Below are 23,555 nucleotides of genomic sequence, written 5' to 3' on the forward strand. Positions count from 1 at the left end.
AAAGGATGAGAGAGACTTGAAGAAAGAGAGAAAGCAGGAAAGGAAAAGAAAGGAGGAGAGTAAGAGTGGAGGATGAAAGAGAGCGCAAAAGAGGAAAGAGACAGGAGATTTTTTTGTTTCATTAGAGGGTTAGATGGAATCAAGAGGTAGAAGTGAAAGGTGGCAGTTCATTGGTTAAAAGGCAAAACTAAAGAGGAGTGTTAGGAAAAGATAGTCACTTAGTCACTTGGGCCTATTTCTGAACCACCATTTTAGATTTCATCTAGTTGTCGCCTACACCATTGTGAATTGACAGCTTTTATTCAACTTCATACATGTGTAAAAAGTAGACCAGAACACCAACACAAAGTGAATTCATCTGCATCATCTAAAGGGAAAATTAGGGCAAGGCATGTGTGAATACTGTAAAGAAAGAAGTGGTGCCTCGCTATAGTGGCTGTCTGTCAAATTATTTGAGAACCTACAGGAGAAACTTGAGCATTCATCAACTGGTCCTCCAGATTCTGAAGCTGCTTTTTTAATCTTGAGTTCTCCGCCTCCAGATCTTGAATCTAGCACAAAGAAGAACAAAGATCTTCAACAAAACCAAAATAACAATAACAACAACAATAACAACAACAACAACAACCAGATAAGATGGAGGAAAGCTAATAATGAAACATTCTACAGTTCTGTATTTTATATCGCTCTTTTTCAAGCATGAATCAAGGAGATTATTAAAACAGCTGGAGGTTTTTCCTCAACTCTACAGATGAATGACACAAACAGCTGGGAAATACTATAAATAGCAAGGGAAGACTGATAGAGATTTTCTGGCCTTTGGCTCACTCCGGTTCATATACAAAACAGTTTTGAGCTCAGTCCTGTCTATTTCAATAACATCTCGTATGAATCTCGGATGTGAGCCTCAGCTTTATAAAGCCCCTCAGCATCTTTTTCTGTGAATTATATTTTTGCCAAAAAATATATATCTATATCATCATGAATAAATAATCAATGTTCTGTTGAACTCCTACCCTCCTCTGTAAGTTGCCTATCTGTTTCCTGGTCTCCATGTCTTTACCACCGGACTCTAGGAATTTTTTGTACGCCAGATCAAACGCTTGGCCGATCGCAAGGGTGATCTCCTCTGCCTGCACCACAACAGCAAAGACAGAGGGCACAAACAGTAAACACAAACAGTAAACAGTAAACACGGTGGCAGAGGAGAGTAAACAGCTGAGTGAAAGCATGCAATCTCTTCTGCATACAGAGCAGGTCAAGTCAAACACAGACTAACAATAAATTAATAGGGTAATGACTGATCCTAAAATAGATAAAGTTCAATAACAACAACTTGCTGTATACAAAAGGACATAAACATAGACATGAGATGAGAAGAAAGATAAGTGTTTTAATGGGATAAGTAAAAGAGACAAATTAGAAAAGTGTGTGGTGCATAAATCGAGTCTAAGGGTAGCCTGCGGTGAGTATTGGGTCAACAGGGGTCTAGACTTCTTGGAGAAATTTGATTGGATAAGGAAAGATGGCAGAGGTGGATTGCAGTCAGGAACGATGAATCAGTCTGAATATTGGTGCTGGACAATATTGCTCTTCAGGACAAATATATTTTACAGTTCAATATATTGTTACAGTCATAGCTGAAATGTATTACTACATTAATAATATTAGCTCGTCTTTATCAGACTTAACTTCAGCTCAGTTTGACCTGAGCCCAGACCGGCAGGACTGCAATCCGGTAAAAACTGCTGCCATCACCAATCACATCTCTGACTTACACATTTTTCGCTGTCAAACACATAGCACAGATGCCTTTTGGTTTCGGGGTCAGTGCAGATGAACGTGAATATCCTCTTGTCTGTTTTATCATCTGCGCAGAAGGACATCCTGTGCAACTGGCAATTATGTTGTACTTCCTGTGGAGACAATGTAATTTAAGTTCCATCTCAACGGGGGCAAGCATCAGGAGGCTATGTGATGCAACTGTGCTGTTCACTGTTAATTAAACCAAGAAACTGTTTTTATCATGTGATGCATCAAACTCACAATATTACTGTTCCAAATGGTGTGTAACGTAGGTTAGGCTGACTAACTAACTAACTAAAGTAAGTAATGTAGCCTTTTCTTGTAAAAAAAGATTTTTTTGCATCTATCAACAATAAACAAAACACAAAAGGTTGAAATCCACAGTCAGTCTAGATTATAGTTTCTGAACTGGTAAATTAGGTTGTCTGCAGTAGCACTAAGGTTATGGGGTCCATTACCGTGGGAACACACAAACTGCTAAAAATGTGGATATGCACTGTGCAAAGTGCACATCTAACAGTCACTTTGAATAAAAGAGTTTGCTGAATGATAAAATCTAAATGTCAGTGTTTGTCAGTGTGAGAAGGCTCAGCACTGCTCTGCTAAGCGTTAATTAGAGAAGATTGAAGCCCTCAGGCTCGATGCGCTGCGAGAATGAGTCACTCACTTTTGTCTTTGGGTCTAAGATTTTCACGCCGTAGATGGAAATCTGCAATTCCACTTTGGGGGCCTTCAGTCCCTCTGACTTCTTGATGTGCCTTTGAAACTGAAGAACAACAACAACAACTTTGTTGTGCAGTCAGAGCTTTTCATCAATAAGCTCAACAATTCTGAAGTTTTCAAGACTGCACCAAAAACTGTTCCTCAAATCCAACTTCTGCCACCAACAACTACACCATTGACTGATACACACTTGTGATGTTCGTGAGTTCCACTAGGGGGCATTGGAGAACAGACACTCATACTTGTCCCATCACGAGACATTTGGCCCGAGGCAGACAATTAACTTTATGTGCCACCTGGTTCATTTGTGTGTGAGAGAACACCCACCTGTAGCTATGTTTTCATTCATCAACTACCCCCTTGTAAACATGTTTGGCTCAAAAATAGCTATCCACCCTCTGTGGTACTGTTGAGCTTGAGGGTATTGAATATGACAAGGTCAATGTGAAATCAATTTGTTTCTTTTGCCAGGAAAATAACAAGTCTGGTGGAAGAGTTTGGATTGCGCTGAGTAAAATTACCTTGAGTTTCCGTACAGCAACCTTCACCACGTCAGTGCCTTTTGGCTGGTCCACCTCGGTGATGCCCAGGAACTGAGACAGACACCAAATCAAAGCAGACAGCAGCAAAAACAATCAGTGGCGACCTGGCAAGCCACTTCAGACTTTGATAAATGTTGTTTTATGTTTGTGTGTGTGAGTGTATGAGAGAGAGAGATGAGAGAGAAGGGAGACTGTATGTGTTAGAGAGAAAAAGAAAGAAAGAAAGAAAGAAAGAAAGAAAGAAAGAAAGAAAGAAAGAAAGAAAAGTTTTCTGAGGTGGAACTTGGCAGAAGTGTCATTAAGATAATCCATCAAAATGAAAACACCTGCAGTGCCAGGGAGCACCTCGAGCCAGTGCTCGCTGTCAAACATTATCAGTCCTGATTGGCCTGGCTCGCTCTCAAAGACCTCTCCGAACACCAATGCTTCCCCCAGGAGCTCAACTCTCCACTATCGGCCTGCTAACCGCTCTGGACGTCGAAAACTCTTCGACAGATACGAGATCCAAACATCTCTATCACTCAATGGGGCAGGCCCCTCAGACGTCCAAACACACTGACACACCATCAGATAAGGTAATGCTGCTGTATAAATCAGTGCGGCAGGAATGCCGGCAGGTTTGTCTTCTGGGGGCAGTGTGTGTGTGTATTGGGGGGGGGGGGGGGGGGGGGGGGAGGTGATAAGAGTGATTCCTATAATATAAGTCTGGGGATAAGCAGTAATGCTATAATGCCTCTTCTGGTTTAGGCTTTAAAGTCCCATAACATATTTTACTGAGTGATGATACTGAGTGATGCCTATGAGCTGGGTTTTCATCCACCTGAAAGCAAACTTTGCCCCTTCATATTGGAAATCTTAAGAGGAAACACTTGAAATTCTTTGAAAATCTTGAAGAAGGGGGGGGGGGATTAACTCATAACTCATAACTCAATAGCATAGATTATAATGACACTATGAGACTAGGTTGATGGATATGTATGCAAATGTGAGGGATGCATACAGTGCAAAACCCCTCCCCCCACTGGGAAAGTCAGACCACAACCTCATTCATCTCCAGCCAATGTACAAGCCCAAAGTACAGTGGCTACCAGTTGCCACACGCACTTTCAGGAAGTGGACACCCGAAGTGGATGAGGCTCTGAGAGACTGCTTCGAGTGTACTGACTGGAGTGTGTTACAGAATGGAGAGGACTTAGAGGAGGTCACACAGTGCACAACCGACTACCTGAACTTCTGCATGGACATTGTTGTTCCCACCAGAACTGTATGCTGCTTTCCTAACAACAAGCCTTGGATAACCAGCAATGTCAAGACCCTTCTTAACAGGAAAAAGATGGCGTTCAGAGAGGGGGACATGGCAGAGCTGAGGCGCGTGCAAGGGGAACTCAAATTCAAGCTGAAGGAAGCTAAGGAGGACTACAGAAAGAAGGTGGAACAGAAGCTGCAGGAAAACAACTTGAAGGAGACATGGGACTGCATGAAGGTTATCACTGGCCTGAAGAAGAACTGCAGCTCTGTGGAGGGGGACCTGGACAGGGTGAACCAGTTGAACCACTTCTACAACAGGTTTGACTGCCCTGCTCCAGCTCCAATGGTGGTGGTCTGTCCACCATCCCCCAGCCCCCACCCTCACACCCCCTCAATACCAGCGCAACACTCACCTCCATCATCACAGGCTATCGTACCCCCACCATCACTGGATTTTGCACCCCTCCCCCACATGGCGATCACGAACAATGAGGTGACAACGACCTCAGTCAACAGCCATCAGACACACAGATCCCAGATGCACCCCTCCCCCTCCACTCCCCTTACACCCCTCACCATTACAACAGATCAAGTGACAGTCCAACTAAAGAAATTGTGCAGCAATAAAGCAGCGGGGCCTGACAGACTGTGTCCAAGGCTACTCAAGGCCTGTGCTGCTGAACTGGGGGAGCCACTGAAGCACATCTTCAATTTGAGCCTATGCCTTGGACAAGTTCCAACACTGTGGAAGACATCATGTCTTACCCCTGTCCCTAAGAAGCCACACCCTAGTGAGCTTAATGACTACAGACCTGTCGCTCTTACATCACATGTGATGAAGACAATGGAGCGATTGGTCTTAGGCATGCTCAGACCCCAGGTACGCCACGCACTAGACCCGTTACAGTTTGCATACCAGGAGAAAGTGGGCGTGGACGATGCCATCACTTATCTTCTACACAGGACACATTCCCACCTAGACAAGGGGAAAAGTGCTGTGAGAATCATGTTCTTTGATTTTTCAAGTGCTTTTAACACCATCCAGCCCCTCAGATTGGGAGACAAGCTCTTGCAGATGGGTGTGGATGCTCACCTGGTAACCTGGATTACAGATTACCTGACCGAGCGACCACAGTTCGTCAGACTGAAGAACTGTCTCTCTGACACTGTGATCTGCAGCACCGGAGCGCCACAGAGAACTGTGCTCTCTCCAGTCCTGTTCACCCTGTACACATCTGACTTCTGCTACAACACCGAGTCATGCCACATGCAGAAGTTTTCTGATGATACTGCAATTGTGGGGTGTATCAGGAACGGGCAGGAGGAGGAGTACAGGAGCCTGGTGGAGGACTTTGTGCAATGGTGCAAACTCAATCATCTTCAACTTAACACTTCAAAGACCAAGGAGATGGTGGTGGATTTCCGCAGGTCTAAGCCCACTCTGCTACCAGTCCACATTGATGGGGTCAATGTGGAGGTGGTTAGCACCTACAAGTATCTGGGTCTCCACCTGGACAATAAACTGGACTGGTCAGCCAACACTGATGCACTCTACAAGAAAGGGAAGAGCAGGCTGTACTTCCTGAGGAGGCTGCGGTCCTTCAATGTGTGCAGTAAGCTCCTCAGGATGTTCTACCAGTCTGTTGTTGCCAGCGTCCTCTTCTATGCAGTAGTATGTTGGGGAGGAAACACAAGGAAGAATGATGCGGGGCGAATTGACAGGCTGGTAAGGAAAGCTGGCTCTGTAGTAGGAGCTGAACTGGAGTGCATCACTTCACTATCTGCCAAAAGACCCTGAACAAACTGATCAACATCTTGGACAATGAGTGTCACCCACTCCACAGCACTATTCTTAAGCAGAAGAGCCTGATCAGCTGGAGACTTCGCTCACTGCCTTGCACAACTGACAGACTGAGAAAGTCATTTGTCCCCAGGGCCATTGAACTGTTCAATGCCTCACTCAAGGGAAGAGGAGAGATAGACTTCTCTGCATAGTCTGTCTGCCTCTTCATCCCCTCCATGTTTGGTACTGTCTGTCCACTAGCCACTTGTACCATTGTCTTTATGCCTCACTCTTTGCGTGCTATATTAGCACATTAGCACATATGCATAACCCCCCCGCCCCTCCTTGCCACAGCCAAACTGTGGTCACACTTATACATTTCTTAAATAGTTAAATATATAGATATATAGACTTTACTTTACTTTATTTCTGCATTGTTGCACTGTTGGACTTACTCATTTGCACTATCACCATGACCACTATCACCATCACCATTGCACTACCACCATGACACTCATTCACACAGAGCACCTTAGAGCACCTTACCATACCTTACTATGCACAGAGAATCACAGGCTCAGTCCCTGCCTCAGCCATTGCAAGCACCTCTGATTGATTAATCACCACTATGTGGATACTGTTTTTAGTATATTTAGCATATTCTTTATCTTCTACTGTCCTTATTGCTTAGTTGTGTTTTTATATTATATACTTTAATTACTCTTTCTGCTGTCAAAGAATGTGTTTGTGTTGTATGTATGCTGCCGAGACCTTGAATTTCCCCTGGGGATCAATAAAGTATCTATCTATCTATCTATCTATCTATCTATCTATCTATGGGTTTATTTGCATCATATCGCATCTACTGAGAATATATTTCACATATCTGAAGATATTCCATTTATAATTCACATAACACAACCGATGAAAACAAGCAGTCCTATTTCTGTTAGCCAAAAGTTTCATGAATGATCATTAAATATGCGGAAGAGTTGGCTGGAAACCCAGGTACCAGGTATCAGGTAGAGCTCTTTTGGCTGACAGTGATTCCATTAGCACAGGTTCCCAGCCCACAGAGGCTCCAGGTGGGAGATGGGACTCTGGGTGGCATATGTGTGTGTGTGCTCTCACATTAACACACTGGAGTCATCCAGAATGTGTGTGTGTGTGTGTGTGTGTGTGTGTGTGTGCCCTCACATCAACATACTGAGCTCAACCAGATAATGTGTGTGTGTGTGCGCGTGTGTGTGTGTGTGTGTGTGTGTGTGTGTGTGTGTGTGTGTGTGTGTGTGCATGCCCTCACATCAACAAATTGGAATCATCCAGAGTGTGTGTGCGTTTGCCATCACATCAATATACTGAGCCCATCCAGAGTATGAGTGTGTGAGAGTGTGTGTGAGTGTGTGTGTGTGTGTGTGTGTGTGTGTGTGTGTGAAATAGATACAGTCCACCTCCTGCTGAGTATTTGTGCACAAGTTTGGATGCATGAGTGTGTGTGTGTGTGTGTGTGTGTAATAGAGAGAGATAGAGAGAGATAGATAGAGAGAGAGAGAGAAAGAGAGAGAGAGAGAGAGAGAGAGAGAGAGAAGAGAGAGAGAGAGAGAGAGAGAGAGAGAGAGAGAGAGAGAGAGAGAGAGAGAGAGAGAGGGAGAAAGAGCACACTTCCCAGCCCCTGGGAAGGAGAAATCTGAGCACATCCTCCACCTCCTGCTGAGCCCAGCCCGGCTCACCTCTCCTCTCACCTCCCTTCCCCTGCCCACCCCACCTGGCCTTCCACTCAGCACAACAGCACACCACAGGGGAGGACCCAGAAATGAGTCTCTCCTGCTTTTCAGGCACCTCTGACTTGGCAGAGGTACTGCTTTTAAGGACAGGGGCTATGGGTCTGTGTGTGTGTGTGTGTGTGTTTGTGTGTGTGTGTGTGTTTGTGTGTGCGTGTGTGTATGTATGTGTGTGTGAGTGTGTGTGTGTGTGTGTGTGTGTTAGTAGAAGGTACAGGAGGTGAGAGTTAGGTTTCAGTGAAGCAATTTGGGGCTTCTGGAGCCAGGTCACATTTCGATAGGGAACGTCTTGCCCTTTTCCCAGTGAAAGCCAGCTCTCACCTGGGTGATTGAGGTGGGAAATTTGTGTGTGTGTGTGTGTGTGTGTGCGTGTGTGTGTGTGTGTGTGTGTGGGGGGGGGTTGTATGGGATACTTGTATGCAAAAAGAAAGAAAAAAACACAAACTAGCTGTGCCTGGGAGCCTGGTGAGATGACATAAAGTAACATGAGTGATGGGGAGGACATGTTTATGTGTCATGTTTATGACAGGGCCGAGTCATCTCCGTCACACAGCGTCATGTTCAATGGGAGATGAATGGGATGAGATTTACGGCTCTGAAAAGAGCCCCTTCCCTGTTCTGTTCCCCGCGGGGGGCACTACTGCATGCTGTGCTAAAAGCAAAACAGGAAAACAGCAAACCAACCTCCCATTCATGGGCTGTGGGGGATTTTTTCATCTAACAATGAGATTTTTACAGTCTTTAAAATGACAAAATAGCATCTTCAGCTATGCAGATTAGAAGATCCTCAGTGATTGATTATCCTCCCTCATGTTCATAACGACCTGTGGTGTAAGTCACATTCTGTTCAAAAGACCCCCACAAGCCTTGCCCAGTTTGCTTTTCAAACAGATAATTAGCCATAATTAACACGCAAAAACGTTCCTCCTTCTCCTCTCCTGGCAAACCACAACTTCGTCAGAGACTGCCAGTCTATTGTTAATACTGCTGCACAGTCCTGCCCTTTGTGAAGAGCAGAGAGCCCTGTTGCTTCCGCTGTTCTAGTGCTCGACTGTTGTGTTTAGGAGATGCGAGGCGAGTGGATGTGGCTGCGCCTACCTTGGCGTTGTACGCCACGTGCCGCTTCACCAGGGCTTCAGGGGTGTGCGTGGCGGGCTTATCTGGAACACACAAAAGCAGGCGGCTCAGGAGGGGAGTTGAGCCTGGAGGCAACAAAGGAGACAATGCAGGTGGAGAGACAAATGCCCCCCCATTTAGCCATGGATCTGCTATAGATGGGCTCAGGCTCAGGGCTGCACCTCCCAATCCACCATCCTTCTGTGGATACACACAGATGCACACACACACACACACACACACACATACTCTCTCTCTCTCACACACACTCTCTCTCTCTCTCTCTCTCTCTCTCTCTCTCTCTCACACACAGAGGTGTGTGTGTGTGCATACCTGAGCAAAGAGTCTGTAGGCTGGGAGATAAATGGGAGAGCTCATTTGTCACAGCAGTGGCTTCAGTTCGCACTGTGCCTGGCTGAAAACAAATAACACCAGGCGCTGTTCTCTTCTCCTCCTAGCCTCTTTTATTTTGCATGACAAATAAAGAAAAACACCCCAAATCCTCCACCCTCTTTATGTCTACAGCAATCCTTACTGTCCTAACAATGATGTTTTGTAATTGGGAATGATCACACACAAAAAACACGGCTACTTGAACCACTTGGCCTGCAAGCAGTGTATGTCTTGGCACATCATAAATAAACTGGCATCATTTGAAGGTAAGGTTGTTTTTGTTGGCATATCATACCATAAGGAGTGAAGTACATGGGTACATGTGTAGTAGATAGATGATGGCTGAGGAAAAAAAATAGGAAAAAAAAAAGAAATTGGGAAGACAATTGTCTCCTTTTTGCAGTTACTGCTAAGTCCACACCAAGCACTGGGTATTTTTTATTTTAGGTTTTAAACGTTTTTAAAGACACTTTGGCGGCCCCTGGGCTTTAACTTTAATAGACCTCTACCAGTTAGTCAACTTCCTTCTTTGTCTGGTTCTCTCCTTTCCTCTCCTCCCTCTGGCAGTGACTCATGGTCCAGCTGTTCCCCTCGACCTCTGGTCCGCTGGCTGGGGATAGTGTCCTCTCTGTGGATCTCTGTGTGCGGACCACTGCTGAGAATCCAGTCTGCTACGTCCAGCCGATGACACAACAGTTCTATCTCTCCGGGTCTCCTTGACCCAGACCACTGCAGAGGGGAGAACTCATGTATGTTCTGTCTAGCCGATGACAGAACAGTTCTATCTCTAACAGGTGTCCTTGACCAAACCACTGCTGGGAGCCCAGTCTGTTGCCTTCTCCTTCAGATGAGGGTTGTCGGCGACGTGCTCAGTCCTCTTTGTCTTCACTGTTTTTGCCAGGTGCTCTTTGGTGTCAAGTGAAGTCAAAAAGAAAAAAGGAGAGAACATGTCCAGTCAATTCATTTTTCATTTAATTTAAGGAGTTCCTTGTCCTGGAGACCTTTTTTTGGTTGCGTTATCCTGTTAACGGAAGAGTTCCTTCTTCTTGTATCACTTTGACCAGGCCACTGAAGGGAGCAAAATCTGCGTTAGTTCTGCAGTTAAAAAAAAAAAAAAAAAAACAGCTCATAGTCTCTGCAGTGGACTGCCCTGACTGGACTTCTGGAGATAAATCTGTCTGCTGATATCACAATATCCTTTATCTCTCCGCGGGAAGAGAGGATGAGGATTGACGCCAATGGTGAGAAGCTGTTTTCCAAAGTTCAAAAAGTTCACACCAAGGTTGGCTGGCTTCACCGTGCACGACAAAACCACTTTCCTTCTCCTCATCTGTTCTGGCATTGAGACACTTGTGGAAATGAAATCCTGCGGAATTGATGTGTTTTCCCGCACTAGATGAAACTGTCTGCCCTCTCTCCGGCGAGACAACAGGCCACAAAAATGAGTTTTCATCTCTCTCCTTCTCTCTGTTTTCCCCCCAGCTTCTACTCATCTTAATATTTCTCTCAATACCTCATCTGCTCCCCCATCTTCTCTCATATTGTCTGTATAAATGTTAATGAATGGCTCCCTATTGCAACATTCTGCATTCCTGCGCGCAGGGGCAGTTTGTCCCACTTGTCTTGCCATCTGTGTCCTGGCTTGTGTGAGGCCTGCTGGTGATGGATGAGCCACGGGGAGCTTTATGCCCGGTGGAAAGCACTTTGAATGGGCTTCAGGAACCTCTCTGTCACCCGGCCTGTCACTTTAAACGATGCCACCATCAGGACGGTGTTCAGTCAACTTTTCACTGTAATCGATGGAACTGGCTACATTAGACGTGATAGCGACGCGTACATCTGAAAAAATTAGACCAGTCTTCTACAACTATTTTTACGCTTGTGAACGGGGGGCTTACACTAGCGAACCTGTTATAGCCCGGTGTGAGTTTGATTAAATTTTGATCTCAGTTAGATTAGGTAACATGCAGTACATACAAAGATTCTTGATTGCTTTTTTATTTAGACATAGAGGGCCAGATGTACTAACGCTTTTGTGCCCACTTCAGGCGTATTTGTTTCGCAATGTGCGTGTAAAATCATTGCGAGGTATGTACAATCAGGCCGCAATGATGTAAAAGCGCAAACTGCCTGTCGTGGGAGCTGAAAGTGGCAGATTGCGTTTGTCATGTCATGCATAAGCGTTCATGGGAGGATCCAGGGGAAAGTGGGAGTTTAGCGTAAAAAGATGGGAGGGGAAGAGTAAAGAGCGCCTAACTATGTATTCCGCGGTATGTACAAAGACTGCTCCTGAAAGCGAACGTCTATTCTGCGCCTAAATACTTCCGCCTTGTAAAAGCAGGTGTTAATCCAAATAGGTACCTTCTGAGCCTACGTCATTACGTTCACTGGAGGCAAAACAAACCATCACCTCAGCTGGGAAGCTAAACGAACAGTCATATTCGGGAGGCTAAAGGTTATCATGGTCTCATCTTGCTGTGCTGTCGGGTGCCAGAACCGAAAAAGTCATCGGTTAAATTTGAAATAAGTAGGCCTAGGCTACAGTTTCCAGTGAGAACGTAGTTGTTCGTTTGACTCACGATAACCCACGCCTTGTATCGGAACCTCACATATTAGCCTACCAATCGTCCTGTATTTCCAACCTCTTTACATGTATGTCACTTATTAATTTCTATACAAACCAAGACTGCGGATTCCTAAAAAAAACGCAAGCGCCCACACCATAAGTGTATCTAAATAAGCTATGTAGCCTACCAAAAATTTAATTTTACTGTGACTCGAAGAGCTAAACCAAATCCTTGATTACTAGCTACTAGGCTACTACTGTGTAAGGCCCAGCAATAACTCCGAGCGTGGTAAACAAAATGGGATATTTCAGGCAGTAAAAGCCCCGGTAAGAAACAAACTAGATTTTGTTCAAATCTAGACACCTATGGCTACTGAAAAATGTGAGGTTCATTTATCAAATGTTATTTGTATTAAAAAACATTGTTGTTTTAGAATTTTCAAACGAAATGGTTGGTAATTAGCACGTTTGCAATACATCTTTGCCTTGTGACATGGGCGGGCGCTGGCTCGGTAAAATGTCGGTTCGGCAAACACAAAACTCACCACGTCATTGTAGGCCTATTGTAAGTCTTGGACATGACCATTTAGGAGATAGTTATATGCATTCAATGATTTATACACCCTCAGCTTCTCCTTACTGTAGACACTCGGTTTTTCAATAATGTCCGGCCATTCAACTGATGGCAAACCTGTCTTTCCAATCACTGACGGTATTGGGTCTGTCAGGATGGTCCCATCTGATAATGTAGCCTTAGTTTTTTCAAATAATCCTCCCGATCACGTATGTACGTATTGTGTTATATCGTTACACATTTTAGCAAAGATTTTAGATTACTGTCTGATTTTAGCCGCCTCACTAGTACTATTCAAATAGCCGCCTCACTATCCAAACGATTGTTTCTGCCTCCAGTGACGTCACGCCCACCCGGATGTTTATGTTTTCACCACTGTTGCGAAGGGGTCTATTGCACTTCAATGCGTCAATAAGAGAACCTTTCAAAGACAACAGAATCGCTATTTAGAGCACCAGTTTTTGTGGTGAAAGTATTTGTACTACCAAAAGCAACCTCAACTTTCTCGTTTCGTTGCCTTTCGAATGTCTTACTTTCACTTTCACGCCATTCACTTAAACTTTCCTACTGTAATTTGCTGCCGCTAGGGGCGCGTCTAGATTTCTAGGCTAGATCTTCATTATCTCCCTGCTTGTTTACATCATATCATGTATGGTATTATTTCATGATCGCTAAACGTTTGATTCTTTTTAATTTTCTCATCAGTTAACTTCATTTAACTGCGCTTGTATGTAGTCGCTGCCATTCAGTTGTGGACGTTCGTAAAATTGCGTTTATGGGCGGAGAATAGCAGAGAAAGGCACAGTTTACACTAAGGATTGAACGATTGATAAATATGACGGAAACTTGGATCTGACAGCGTTCGCAATCTGCGGTGTGTCCATGACGCTGATAACGCTACGTTCGCAAATGTACGTACATCTGGCCCAGAGTTTCTATGTTCATATGTACAGATATGTAGACATTAACTATGTAGACATTTCAAGCTGTACAAATCTATCTATGAATATATTATGTATACATGCATGTTTACATGCAGATCATAAAACTGTTTGCGATGCTGATATATTGATATACATGGATACAAATACACATACTTACATAGACACACAAATATGGTTCAAACTGTTTGTGATTCTAATACATACGGGGATAACCACTGACACATATCTACATAGACACACAAGTACCAAATACTGTTCATACATATTTCAGTGAAATGAGTACAACAGGAACTGAGTGCATGTCCATATCTTAGATATTCTGTTAAAAAGAGGGAGGTGGTAAAATTGGAGAAAACTGACCATCTTTTTCAGAACTACACTCAAAAGCCCTCAAACAGAATTAGACATGGATCTGTCACTTTTCCTCAGCACCAGTTGGCACAGATGAGGCAAAGAGATGTGAGTCATGCCTATAGACACACACACACACACACACACACACACACACACACACACACACACACACACACACACACACCGAGCGTACGGACAACCGTCTGCTAGTGTCTCGGGATGAGGCGACAGCAGCAGAGTGGTGTGTCCTGTCACACGCTACCTGACACCTTTGCGCAGAAAAGCTTTTCCCTTCTAATCCAAGTCCCTGCGCAGGCTTGACAGCTGTCTGGAGCATTAGCCATGCCTCGTCTCCTCCCGACGCATCCAGAATAAACAAGAAAACATGACAGCGCTGGTGTGGTGTGGATACGGCTTACTGAAACCACTACAGTGGCCTGTGTCGGCTCCTGGAGGACTGCTGTCTGTCAGACATGAACCCTGTCATCCGGTAATAAACTGATGTTTATTCTACTTTAGCCCATGGGTGACCCAGCCATTGATTGACTGAAGCATCCTCTCACCTGCTCTCGCAAAGTCTTAATTAGAAGTTGATGGAGAGACTATTGGGAACACCTGCCCCCAACATACACACACACACAGACACACACACACACACACACACACACATACACACACACACACACAGAGACACACACACACTCACAGACACACACACACACACACACACACAAACACTCACACACACACACACACACACACACACACACACACACACACACACACACACACACACACACACACACAAACACATGCAAACACACAAATGCACTCAAAGTGTCTTTCTAGGAAATTGGTTGAAGAGCACCAATTGCAGGAGATTACCATGCTTGCTTCACTGGTCCATTTTTAGATGTCAGACCTTTGGAGGTGGTGCAGACCACTGCCGAGCGGCCACTGCTGCAAAGGAAAAGGTCACAATGCACCGGGGCGCCTGCCTCCCGTCAACATACGAATGGAGTGTGTGTGTGTGTGTGTGTGTGTGTCTGTGTGTCTGTGTGTGTGTGTAAAAGAGAGAGAGAGAGAGAGAGAGAGAGAGAGAGAGAAAGAGAGAGAGGGAGAGAGAAAGAGAGAAAGACTCAGGCGAGTGAAAGGTCAGAGAGTGAAAAGAGGCTTCTGATGTCGGAGGTGGAAAGACATAAAAAAACAAGGGCAATGTGAGGTGACAGCCGTGTGCCATTGTGAGGATGCATCTAAAGAACAGTTTAGACTGATCAGCCCCAAGGTCATGACCTCTGATACCTTGAGGGTTAATACTTTTTTCTATTTTTTACACCTGACAAGGCAGAGAACATATGAAAATAACATGACATGGCAGCAATTTAGTTCCTTCTCGCTGAAAAAAATAAGAGCCATGATTGGAGCTCAAATCAATTCTTTTGTGGGCTGAAGCGTCGCGGAAAAAACGATTCAGGTCCAAGTACCCCCAGTGCTTTTGGAATAAATGTCCTCTGATTGGCAGACACATTGAAAAATCCCCTCCTCCCCACAGCCATTTTTATCCCACTCAATATAACTCGCACCTTCAATCAAACTTCCAACAGTCCACACAAAAAAGTACTTCCCACAAGCCATTTCTAACCCCCCACCCCCCCGTCAATTTCTTTGGATGATTCTCGCCACCAAGGATGCGCTGCTTGCTTTTATATCTTTTCCCTCTGCGTCGGGCCAAAGACACCTCAGCTGTCTACCTATTTAATTTTCCACTCCAGCAGACTTATCTATGGCACCTATATTAGCAATACAAATACGGGACATTGCGATCCGATTAAAGTTGCCCTTGTCGCGAGAGGCTGACGGATCTGACAATACCACAGATATCACCAGTGTTAAAAGCCACTAGAACGTTCTACACGGCACACCGTCTTTTCTGTCGGGCCATAACTGTCAGGAGGGACATCTCATATTTGACACTGAAGCGAGACAGATGGGGGATTCTCTCTCTCTCGAACGTTGAGCAAATAGCAGCCGGAGCGCCGCCATTTATCTAAATTAGAGGCTTTCGATGAGTTTTTTGGATAAACCTGTGTGGGTGCTATCACATGCTGTCTGGGCCCACGCTTAATCGGTGAGGTGCTTCACAAGTTTGGCAAGGTCGTTCACAAATGAAAACTCAAATAAAATATGCCGTCTCTCAACATGAAGAATTTGTACATGCATAAATGAAGTGAAAGTCATTTAAACTTTGAGACAATAATCCCACTTTTAACATTTAATTCCATTCATAGCTATACTCAAGTTACTTAAACACAAAGGACTTTAATCGCTGGAATTCTCAGTATTTAGAAAAATGTAATTCTCCTTGTCATTAAATATCATTGTGACTCCGGCTGGAGAGTAATCCTGTCACACTATTACATTTTTTTATTTCTATTGAGATCAATACATATAAAAGCAATAAAAAGACTCAAAAGCTGGAATGAAACAAACCACTCCAAACCCCTGCCATGCAAAACAGCAACCGCCTTCAAACTTCATTATCTCCCCTCTTCAAATGCCTGTAAGCGTGGAATAGAGAAAAAGTGCCTGTGTATTGCATATATGCGCACAAGAGAGAAAGAGAGAGAGAGAAAGAGGATAGAGTAGAGAGAGAGAGAGAGAGAGAGAAAAACAAAGAGAAAAATGTGGGGGAGAGAGAGAGGGAGAAAAACAAAGAGAGAGAAATAGAGAGAGAGAGGAGAGAGAAACAGAGAGAGGGAGAAACAGAGAGAGGGAGAGAGAGAGAGAGAGAGAGAGAGAGAGAGAGAGAGAGAGAGAGAGAGAGGTCTGACAGCGCAACATGAAATATTCAAACCGACCCACTACAGCGGCTGCCTGCTAGGAGAGATAAACCGAGCCAGAACCGCCAAGCAGGACCGAGGCAGCGGGTCCGGAGGCAGGCCTGTCACCAGCATCCATTAAACATGAGACCCCTGGAAGGCAAGCTATTCTCTCGCACTCCTCTCTCTCACACACACACACACACACACACACACACACACACACGCACACACACAAACTGGCATGTGGCTGGCATGTGGAGGCAAACCCAAAGCAGCGTGCCATAACCATGGTGATGATGATGATGATGATGATGGCAACAAGGAGGACGGCGACTGGGATTGCCGACTCCAGAGCAGTCCACTTTTCTACGGGTGAGGTTTTAATTGTGATGTGCACAGGCGGAGAGCTTGAAATGGAAATGCCTCTTCCCTCTGATGAAGGGGGGCTGTGGAAAATAGACTTTGGTGTGTGTGTGTGTGTGTGTGTGTGTTTGAGTTAGAGTGTCGGGATCTGTAATTGTGTGTGACTCTATGTGTTATGCATGACTGTGTATTGTGTATGAATGTGGGTTTGTGTGTAGTTGTGGTTTCTGTGATGTACATGATTGTGTGTGTGTGTGTGTGTGTGTGTGTGTGTGTGTGTGTGTGTGTGTGTGTGTGTGTGAGAGAGTATGTGTGCTTTTGCTCTCATTAGTGATTCGGTGAGAAAAAGTGCAAAACACTCCCTGTTGTGTTTTGCTGAATGAGTGCAACCTCCAAACCGCTGATTAAAAGCCAGCTTCTATACATTTAGTGAATGTGTGCATGTAAGAGAATGTGGCTTTATGAAAATCCTATGAGCACTGTATAAACTTTTAAGCAGGCTGGATATCTTTATTACCACAGTTAATCCAACGGCTAACTTTATAAACGTCTTTTATTTACTGCCTGCATTCAAGCAACATTAACTACGAAGACACACTGTCACTGCATTCTCTACGTACTGAGCTGACTCACTAATAAAGACGCACAGAGAAGAGTTGGTTGTCATAAAGTTTTCTGGGGTGAAGAAAACAGATCAAAGTGTTTCACAGGCAGCAGCTGATTCAGATGACAATGATGATGATGATGATGTTGTCGTACCTTTCTTCCGGCTGAAAGCTCGGTTCATGCTGTAGGTTCGGTGGGGAGGCTGCAGGTGATCTGATGTTGCTCTGCCTGTAAGGGAAACAAACACTAAAGATGACATATCCCCCTCTCCATTACATCTACAGGCAGACAATAAGAGCTTAGGTGTTTAAATAGGTCTTTGCATCCATCACTTCCTCTTTCAACACTCTTTTTAAGGCACATTTGTTTAAATGGAAACAGCAGAACAGGCTGGGCACGGTATGAGTAATGACTTCCTTTCTGTACCGTGGCCACATACACACAAAAAAATAAACATTGACCCAAATAGTGGCCTGACGAGACACCTTATATGCGTGTACATCGGGGTTGGGGTGGGGGGGGGGGATGTCTCTGCAGCTTATCCACCCATTAACTCAGTACACGCTTAGAGGCGAAAAGCTTTTTGCCGTTGTAGCAAATTACGACGCCGCACACATGCGGCAGCGTCCTGGCCGGCAGCCACACTTCGCCGACAACGACTCTTTGTTTTAGGAGTCCAGCCTTTCAGCAAATTACACCGGGCCTGCCGCAAGCAGCACAGCAAAGACAAACAAAACAATAAACAAATCGCCACTAATGGGAGTCTTAGTTAAGCAACCCTTCACTGGAGCCTTTTGTGAAAGACAGACAGAAAGAAAGACAGGACTACAGGAAGGGAGAGAAATAGTGGTAGAAAAAGACATCGGAAGAGAAAGATAGAGAGTGGATAGGAAGAGGGGATAGAAAGAAGTAGAAGAGAGAAGAAGAGAGAGAGAGAGTGGATAGGAAGAGGGGATAGAAAGAAGTAGAAAAAAGAGGCAGAGGCAGAAAAGGAAGGATAGAGAATGTGACAAAGAGAAGCATGGATGGAGGGATAGAGAGGGGTAGAAAAGGAGAAACAGAGGAATATAGAGGCACAGATGGAGAATGGAGGATCAAGAAAGGTAGAAACAGAGAATAAGGAAAAGTTAGAGAAACGGTGAAGAACACGACCAAAGAAAATCAGCAAATGAAGGCTCCCCAACTTCCCCTTCCTATTCCCAGCTTCTCTTGGCATCTGTTGAGTCCGAGGGCATCAGAGGCCTGGCAGCACTCCCCTCCTGTCACGGCTCAGTGAAGCCCCAACTGCCCGCACCGCGCCAGGCCAGGCTGGGCCACGCTACGCCATGCCAGCCCTCATCAAACTGGGAGGTCCTCTCAGGGACAGGGATATAGCAGGACACTCCTGCTATACGGCACTTTAGCAAGTCAGTTGGAGACGCAGAGAGGGAGAATGGGAACTGAAAGGCTAAGCTTTGCTTGATGGAGAGAGGGGGGTGGGGGTGGGGTGGGGGGGATAACCACAGATACAGTGATAGAGAGACCGAGATGGGTGAAAAGGAAAGAAGGGCAGGAAGATTGATCATAAGAGAGACAGGGAGAGAGAGAGAGGGAGAGAGAGAGAGAAAGTGAGAGAGAGAGAGAGAGAGAGAGAGAGAGAGAGAGAGAGAGAGAGAGAGAGAGAGAGAGAGAGAGAGAGAGAGAGAGAGAGAGAGAGAGATTGAGATTTTAATGCCATGTCTGTGTTTATGGGACCTTGCTGCTAGGCTGTCTGGTTGACTCACAGACCCATTCCCTCACAGAGCTCTAGCCTACCCGAACTGACACAGTCATTTTATTCCAGAGAACATTGCTCTAAACATACATAGAAGAAAACACTAAGCCAGACCAAAGGTGAAAGAGCTTTCATGAGAAGCTTATTTAAATCTCAAAAAGGAGAGACTGCATTCAAATTATTACATTTGACTGGACATAAGTCATCCCCACCTTACTAAGCATGTGTCACGACTTCCTTCTTATGGCAATAATAAACAATGTCTTTTCATGTCCATAATCTCTCTATTTATAGCAGAACAAAACTTATGGTTATGAATAGAACCTTGGTTCTCTGACAGAGAACACGAGGCATTAACCAAGTCATTCTTGGATGATGTCATCGATCTGAACCAATCTCCAATCAGTTACTTTTTTACAGGCCACTGCCTATGGCCACACCATGAGAAACAAGTTCTCCCTAGATATTCTGAAGCAATCCAATGGACCAGGTCTAGAGAGCCAATGTGGCTAGAAAGGGTTAACGTCACATGTTCTCTTTCAGAGGGCTCTTTCAGTTAAGTCCCATGGACTTTCAGTTAAGTTCACTCGACGGTTAGGAATATACGACCAATGGGAATGCGTACATCACAGGACAAGCATTCACAGAGAACTCACCGTCGGGCTGCTGTGCACATATGGCTGGTGGTCATAAATAAGCCGACAACACAGATAAGCAGCGCTTTGGTGAGTACTAGTGTCCAACCACAGCCCTCCGATAGTGAGACCCACAGGAATCGCACGCTTGGCTGTTAAGATCCCTTCCATGCCGGTCACACCACGTTCGGAACCTCTGCAGGAAACTAGGACCTTTCCATTTATTCAACTAGCAGACCCTTTTATCCAAAGTGACTTACATATGTCAATTATATTACAAGGGTCATTCTCCCCAGAGCAACTCGGGGTTAGGTCACAACGGTGGAAGCTGGGAATTGAACCGACAACTTTTGAAGCTACTGCATGTTAGCCCAGCTCCTTAGCAACTACACTACCACCGTCCCACTCAGGAGAAGCGCTGCAGTGTTCATGCAGTGTCCAGGCCCCATGCAAGTAAAGTATAGTCAAGTCAAGTTTATTTAGAGGGCTGTCTCCATCGTGGGGGAAGAGGTGGAGGTAGTGGAAAACTATAAATATCTGGGTGTACATCTGGATAACAAACTGGACTGGAAGTGCAACACTGAGGCTGTTTATAGGAAGGGACAGAGCAGACTATACTTCTTGAGGAAGCTTAGGTCTTTTAATGTGTGCAGCAGGATGTTGAACATGTTTTACCAGTCTGCTGTTTCTAGTACCATTTTCTTTGCAGCCATCTGCTGGGGTACCAGTATCAGGGCAAATGACACCAAAAAACTCAACAAGTTGATTAAAAGAGCTGGCTCTGTAATTGGAAGTACACTTGAACCCCTAGAGTTAGTTGTTGAGAGAAGGATGTTGCAAAAGCTCCTTAACATTATGGACAACACCTCACATCCACTGAATGAACTACTGGTCAAACAACAGAGTGTTTTCAGCTGGAGGTTACTCCAACTGCGCTGTAGCAAGAAGTGTTATAGAAAATCATTCCTGCCCACTGCCATAACTATTTACAACAACTCCCCTTTGTGCCGTGAGAGAAAATCTTATGATGAGAGTCAATGCAGTTTACAACCTCTTTAACAGAGACTATATCCAATTGTATTTATTTTTTAACTTGTATGTATGTTTATGCGTGATATATGTTTATATTATTAATTGCTGCTGTAATAATTTCCCTATGGGGATGAATAAAGTAATCTATCTATCTATCTATTATATAGCGCATTTCATACACAGAGGTCATTCAGTGTGCTTTACATAAACAAAAGCAAACAGTAATAGCAAATAAAAGCATAGAAGGATAATATTCAAAGAATAGATTAAAAAGGTAAAGATCATTTAAAAAAAATGCATGCGCACGCCATCTCAGGCATAACGTGGCAGGGCTTTGTCCAGTGAGAGTAGTATTACTGGTGGGTTGGAGGCTTTCTTCGAGCATGGTTCTTTGTGATCACTTGATAGACCTCTGAAGCTCGACCTTTCGTGATCACTCAATAGACAATAGACCTCTGAAGCTCGCCTACAAAAAGGACCCAAAGCTAACATCTTTGCCAATTTAAGGAGATCCAGATCTCTATATGGGCAAAGACGGTACCCTGATCTCCTTATAAGGGCAAAGAGATGGCAGCTTTGGGTCCTTTTTATAGTTGAACTTCTGAGGTCTGTACAAAGAGGACTAACTTCTTGCGCACCAGGATATTTATAGGTGGTGGCCCATGAAAAAATCCCTGAGACAGGTGATTAGAGATTGGTTCAGATTGATGATTGACCAAGGATGACTTCCATTGGTTAACAATGAGTGGACTCGACTCAAAGAGAACTACACAGTTCCTGATGATCTCTAACGTTTAAAGTGACTGAAGTGAAAATATATGTCTTCCTGCAAACCAGAAAATCTGTTTCCACATTAGCTACATACAGTGAGTCTATCAAGCCATGGTCTCATGTGTACTGAAGAACCTCTTGCAGTAAACTCACTGAGAAACCACACCTTCAGACGTTTGCTATGGTCAGGTAATTTGCACAAAAAGATATGTCTATCACAAACAGAGAGGAAAATGAACTCTTCCATTATGAAGAGTGAAATGACAGAAATGACATTCATGTGACTAATGAAAAAACGTAACATTTCCCTGCACTTTACGTGTGTCCCCTTCCTGTCCAATATATACACTTAGAGGAAGACCAGCCGCCTGGCATTTCCAAAATCTCAGTACTGCTGTTAGAGACAGACTGATGATGGCTAATCACTCAACGCATTTATCCTATAGTTACGAGCCAACAACAGAAAAAAAGACTATGGCTATCCATTTTTCAAAGGAAATCAATGTCTTCAATTTAGGAAAATAGCTGCTATTTACAGCCCAGAGCACTTCGACTCCATTAAAGCCCATTAAAATCCACTTATCCACTCACACATTAACTGGTGTCCTACTGTAGCAGGCAATATTCCACTTCCCCTATAACTTAGGAGTGCCAAATATTCCTGTCACCAGAGAAGGTATGCTTAGCCTGGACCGAGCTGTTTTATGTATATGGACATGAAGCCAACTCGTGACAAATGTGGCCAATGAACTGTAATGGATGTTTAATTGCATTTCAAATGTGAAAGAAAAACCTAATTGAACTAACTTTAAAACAGTCTTGTTGAGGCCATTTAAACTTTAAAGACTCTTTTGGACACACACACACACACACACACACACACACACACACGAGAGAATGAGAGGGAGAGAGAGAGAGCGAGAGAGATAGATAGAGAGAGATAGAATACTAGCACAAGAGTCAATCTAATTTAAATCATCTTTCATTACAGGAAACAGATCCAATCACAGCTCTGGCTGGAATTTAAATTGCAGCAAAGTGTTGGCTTTTACCTTCCCTGTGGATTACGAGAGCCAAGTAATACACCGTCATGCCCAAAGGAGCACAATATGGAGTGCGCTGTCTGTAAGTGAGTGGACAGTTTTAACGCAATCGACAAAAGCACCATTTTTCACGCTTATCTCCCCCTAAGTTCATTTAGTATTTTTATTGCTGAGTCGTTCCATTCCATAATTCCAGTAGTAGACACATACATCGGAATACTTTAACGTTCCGTTAAAAAAAATAGATTAATCTTAGGCTACTCTGATTCCATGGGAATTGAATCTGAGCAATGAGCAAGCCTTTCACTCCCTCCCTCCCAGCTAGAGGTGGAACTTTTCAAAAGACATTCGAACTGTAACATAACGAACTGTGGGGAAAAAAAGAATGTTCTTGTCAACCTCTTCAGAGATCTCCCCTTGCCTTTAACTTCCTGCTGTGACCCAGACTGTCACGTCTGCTTGAGTCATGTCAGGATGCACTGGCAGAGACTGCAAGATGGAGTCAGCCTCCATGACAACCGAGCCTCGGAGATTGTAGTAGCACCTTCTTTAAAGGGCATTTCTCACAGTGATTTTCAAAATAGAAAAACACAAAAAAAGAAAAAAAAGTTTAACACAGGTATGAAAATGGATGGTGAAAAAGGTCTGAAAAACAAAATGGAAAAAAAGTTGAATGCATGTATAAGCGCACATGGATTTT

At 44.3% G+C, this 23,555-nt stretch overlaps 1 protein-coding gene across 8 annotated transcripts in view; it reads right to left on the bottom strand.

The window, feature by feature from the left end:
• The window catches only part of gulp1b (GULP PTB domain containing engulfment adaptor 1b), a 55,283-nt gene that overhangs the window by 6,720 nt on the left and 25,008 nt on the right, over positions 1 to 23,555 (bottom strand). For 7 of the 8 annotated variants that reach the window (XM_042081182.1, XM_042081180.1, XM_042081179.1 and 4 more), the window contains exons 2-8: positions 17,775 to 17,849; positions 8,982 to 9,043; positions 3,051 to 3,122; positions 2,474 to 2,572; positions 1,779 to 1,916; positions 1,017 to 1,133; positions 465 to 551 (exon numbers count right to left, since the gene is read on the bottom strand). In XM_042081182.1, coding sequence (XP_041937116.1) covers positions 465 to 551; positions 1,017 to 1,133; positions 1,779 to 1,916; positions 2,474 to 2,572; positions 3,051 to 3,122; positions 8,982 to 9,043; positions 17,775 to 17,849 — 650 coding nt within the window. Of the gene's footprint in view, positions 1 to 464; positions 552 to 1,016; positions 1,134 to 1,778; positions 1,917 to 2,473; positions 2,573 to 3,050; positions 3,123 to 8,981; positions 9,044 to 14,092; positions 14,312 to 17,774; positions 17,850 to 23,555 lie in introns of those variants that run through there. The other variant, XM_042081177.1, reaches the window with a different exon arrangement.

Source organism: Alosa sapidissima, chromosome 23, assembly GCF_018492685.1.
Source record: "Alosa sapidissima isolate fAloSap1 chromosome 23, fAloSap1.pri, whole genome shotgun sequence".
NCBI lineage: Eukaryota > Metazoa > Chordata > Actinopteri > Clupeiformes > Clupeidae > Alosa > Alosa sapidissima.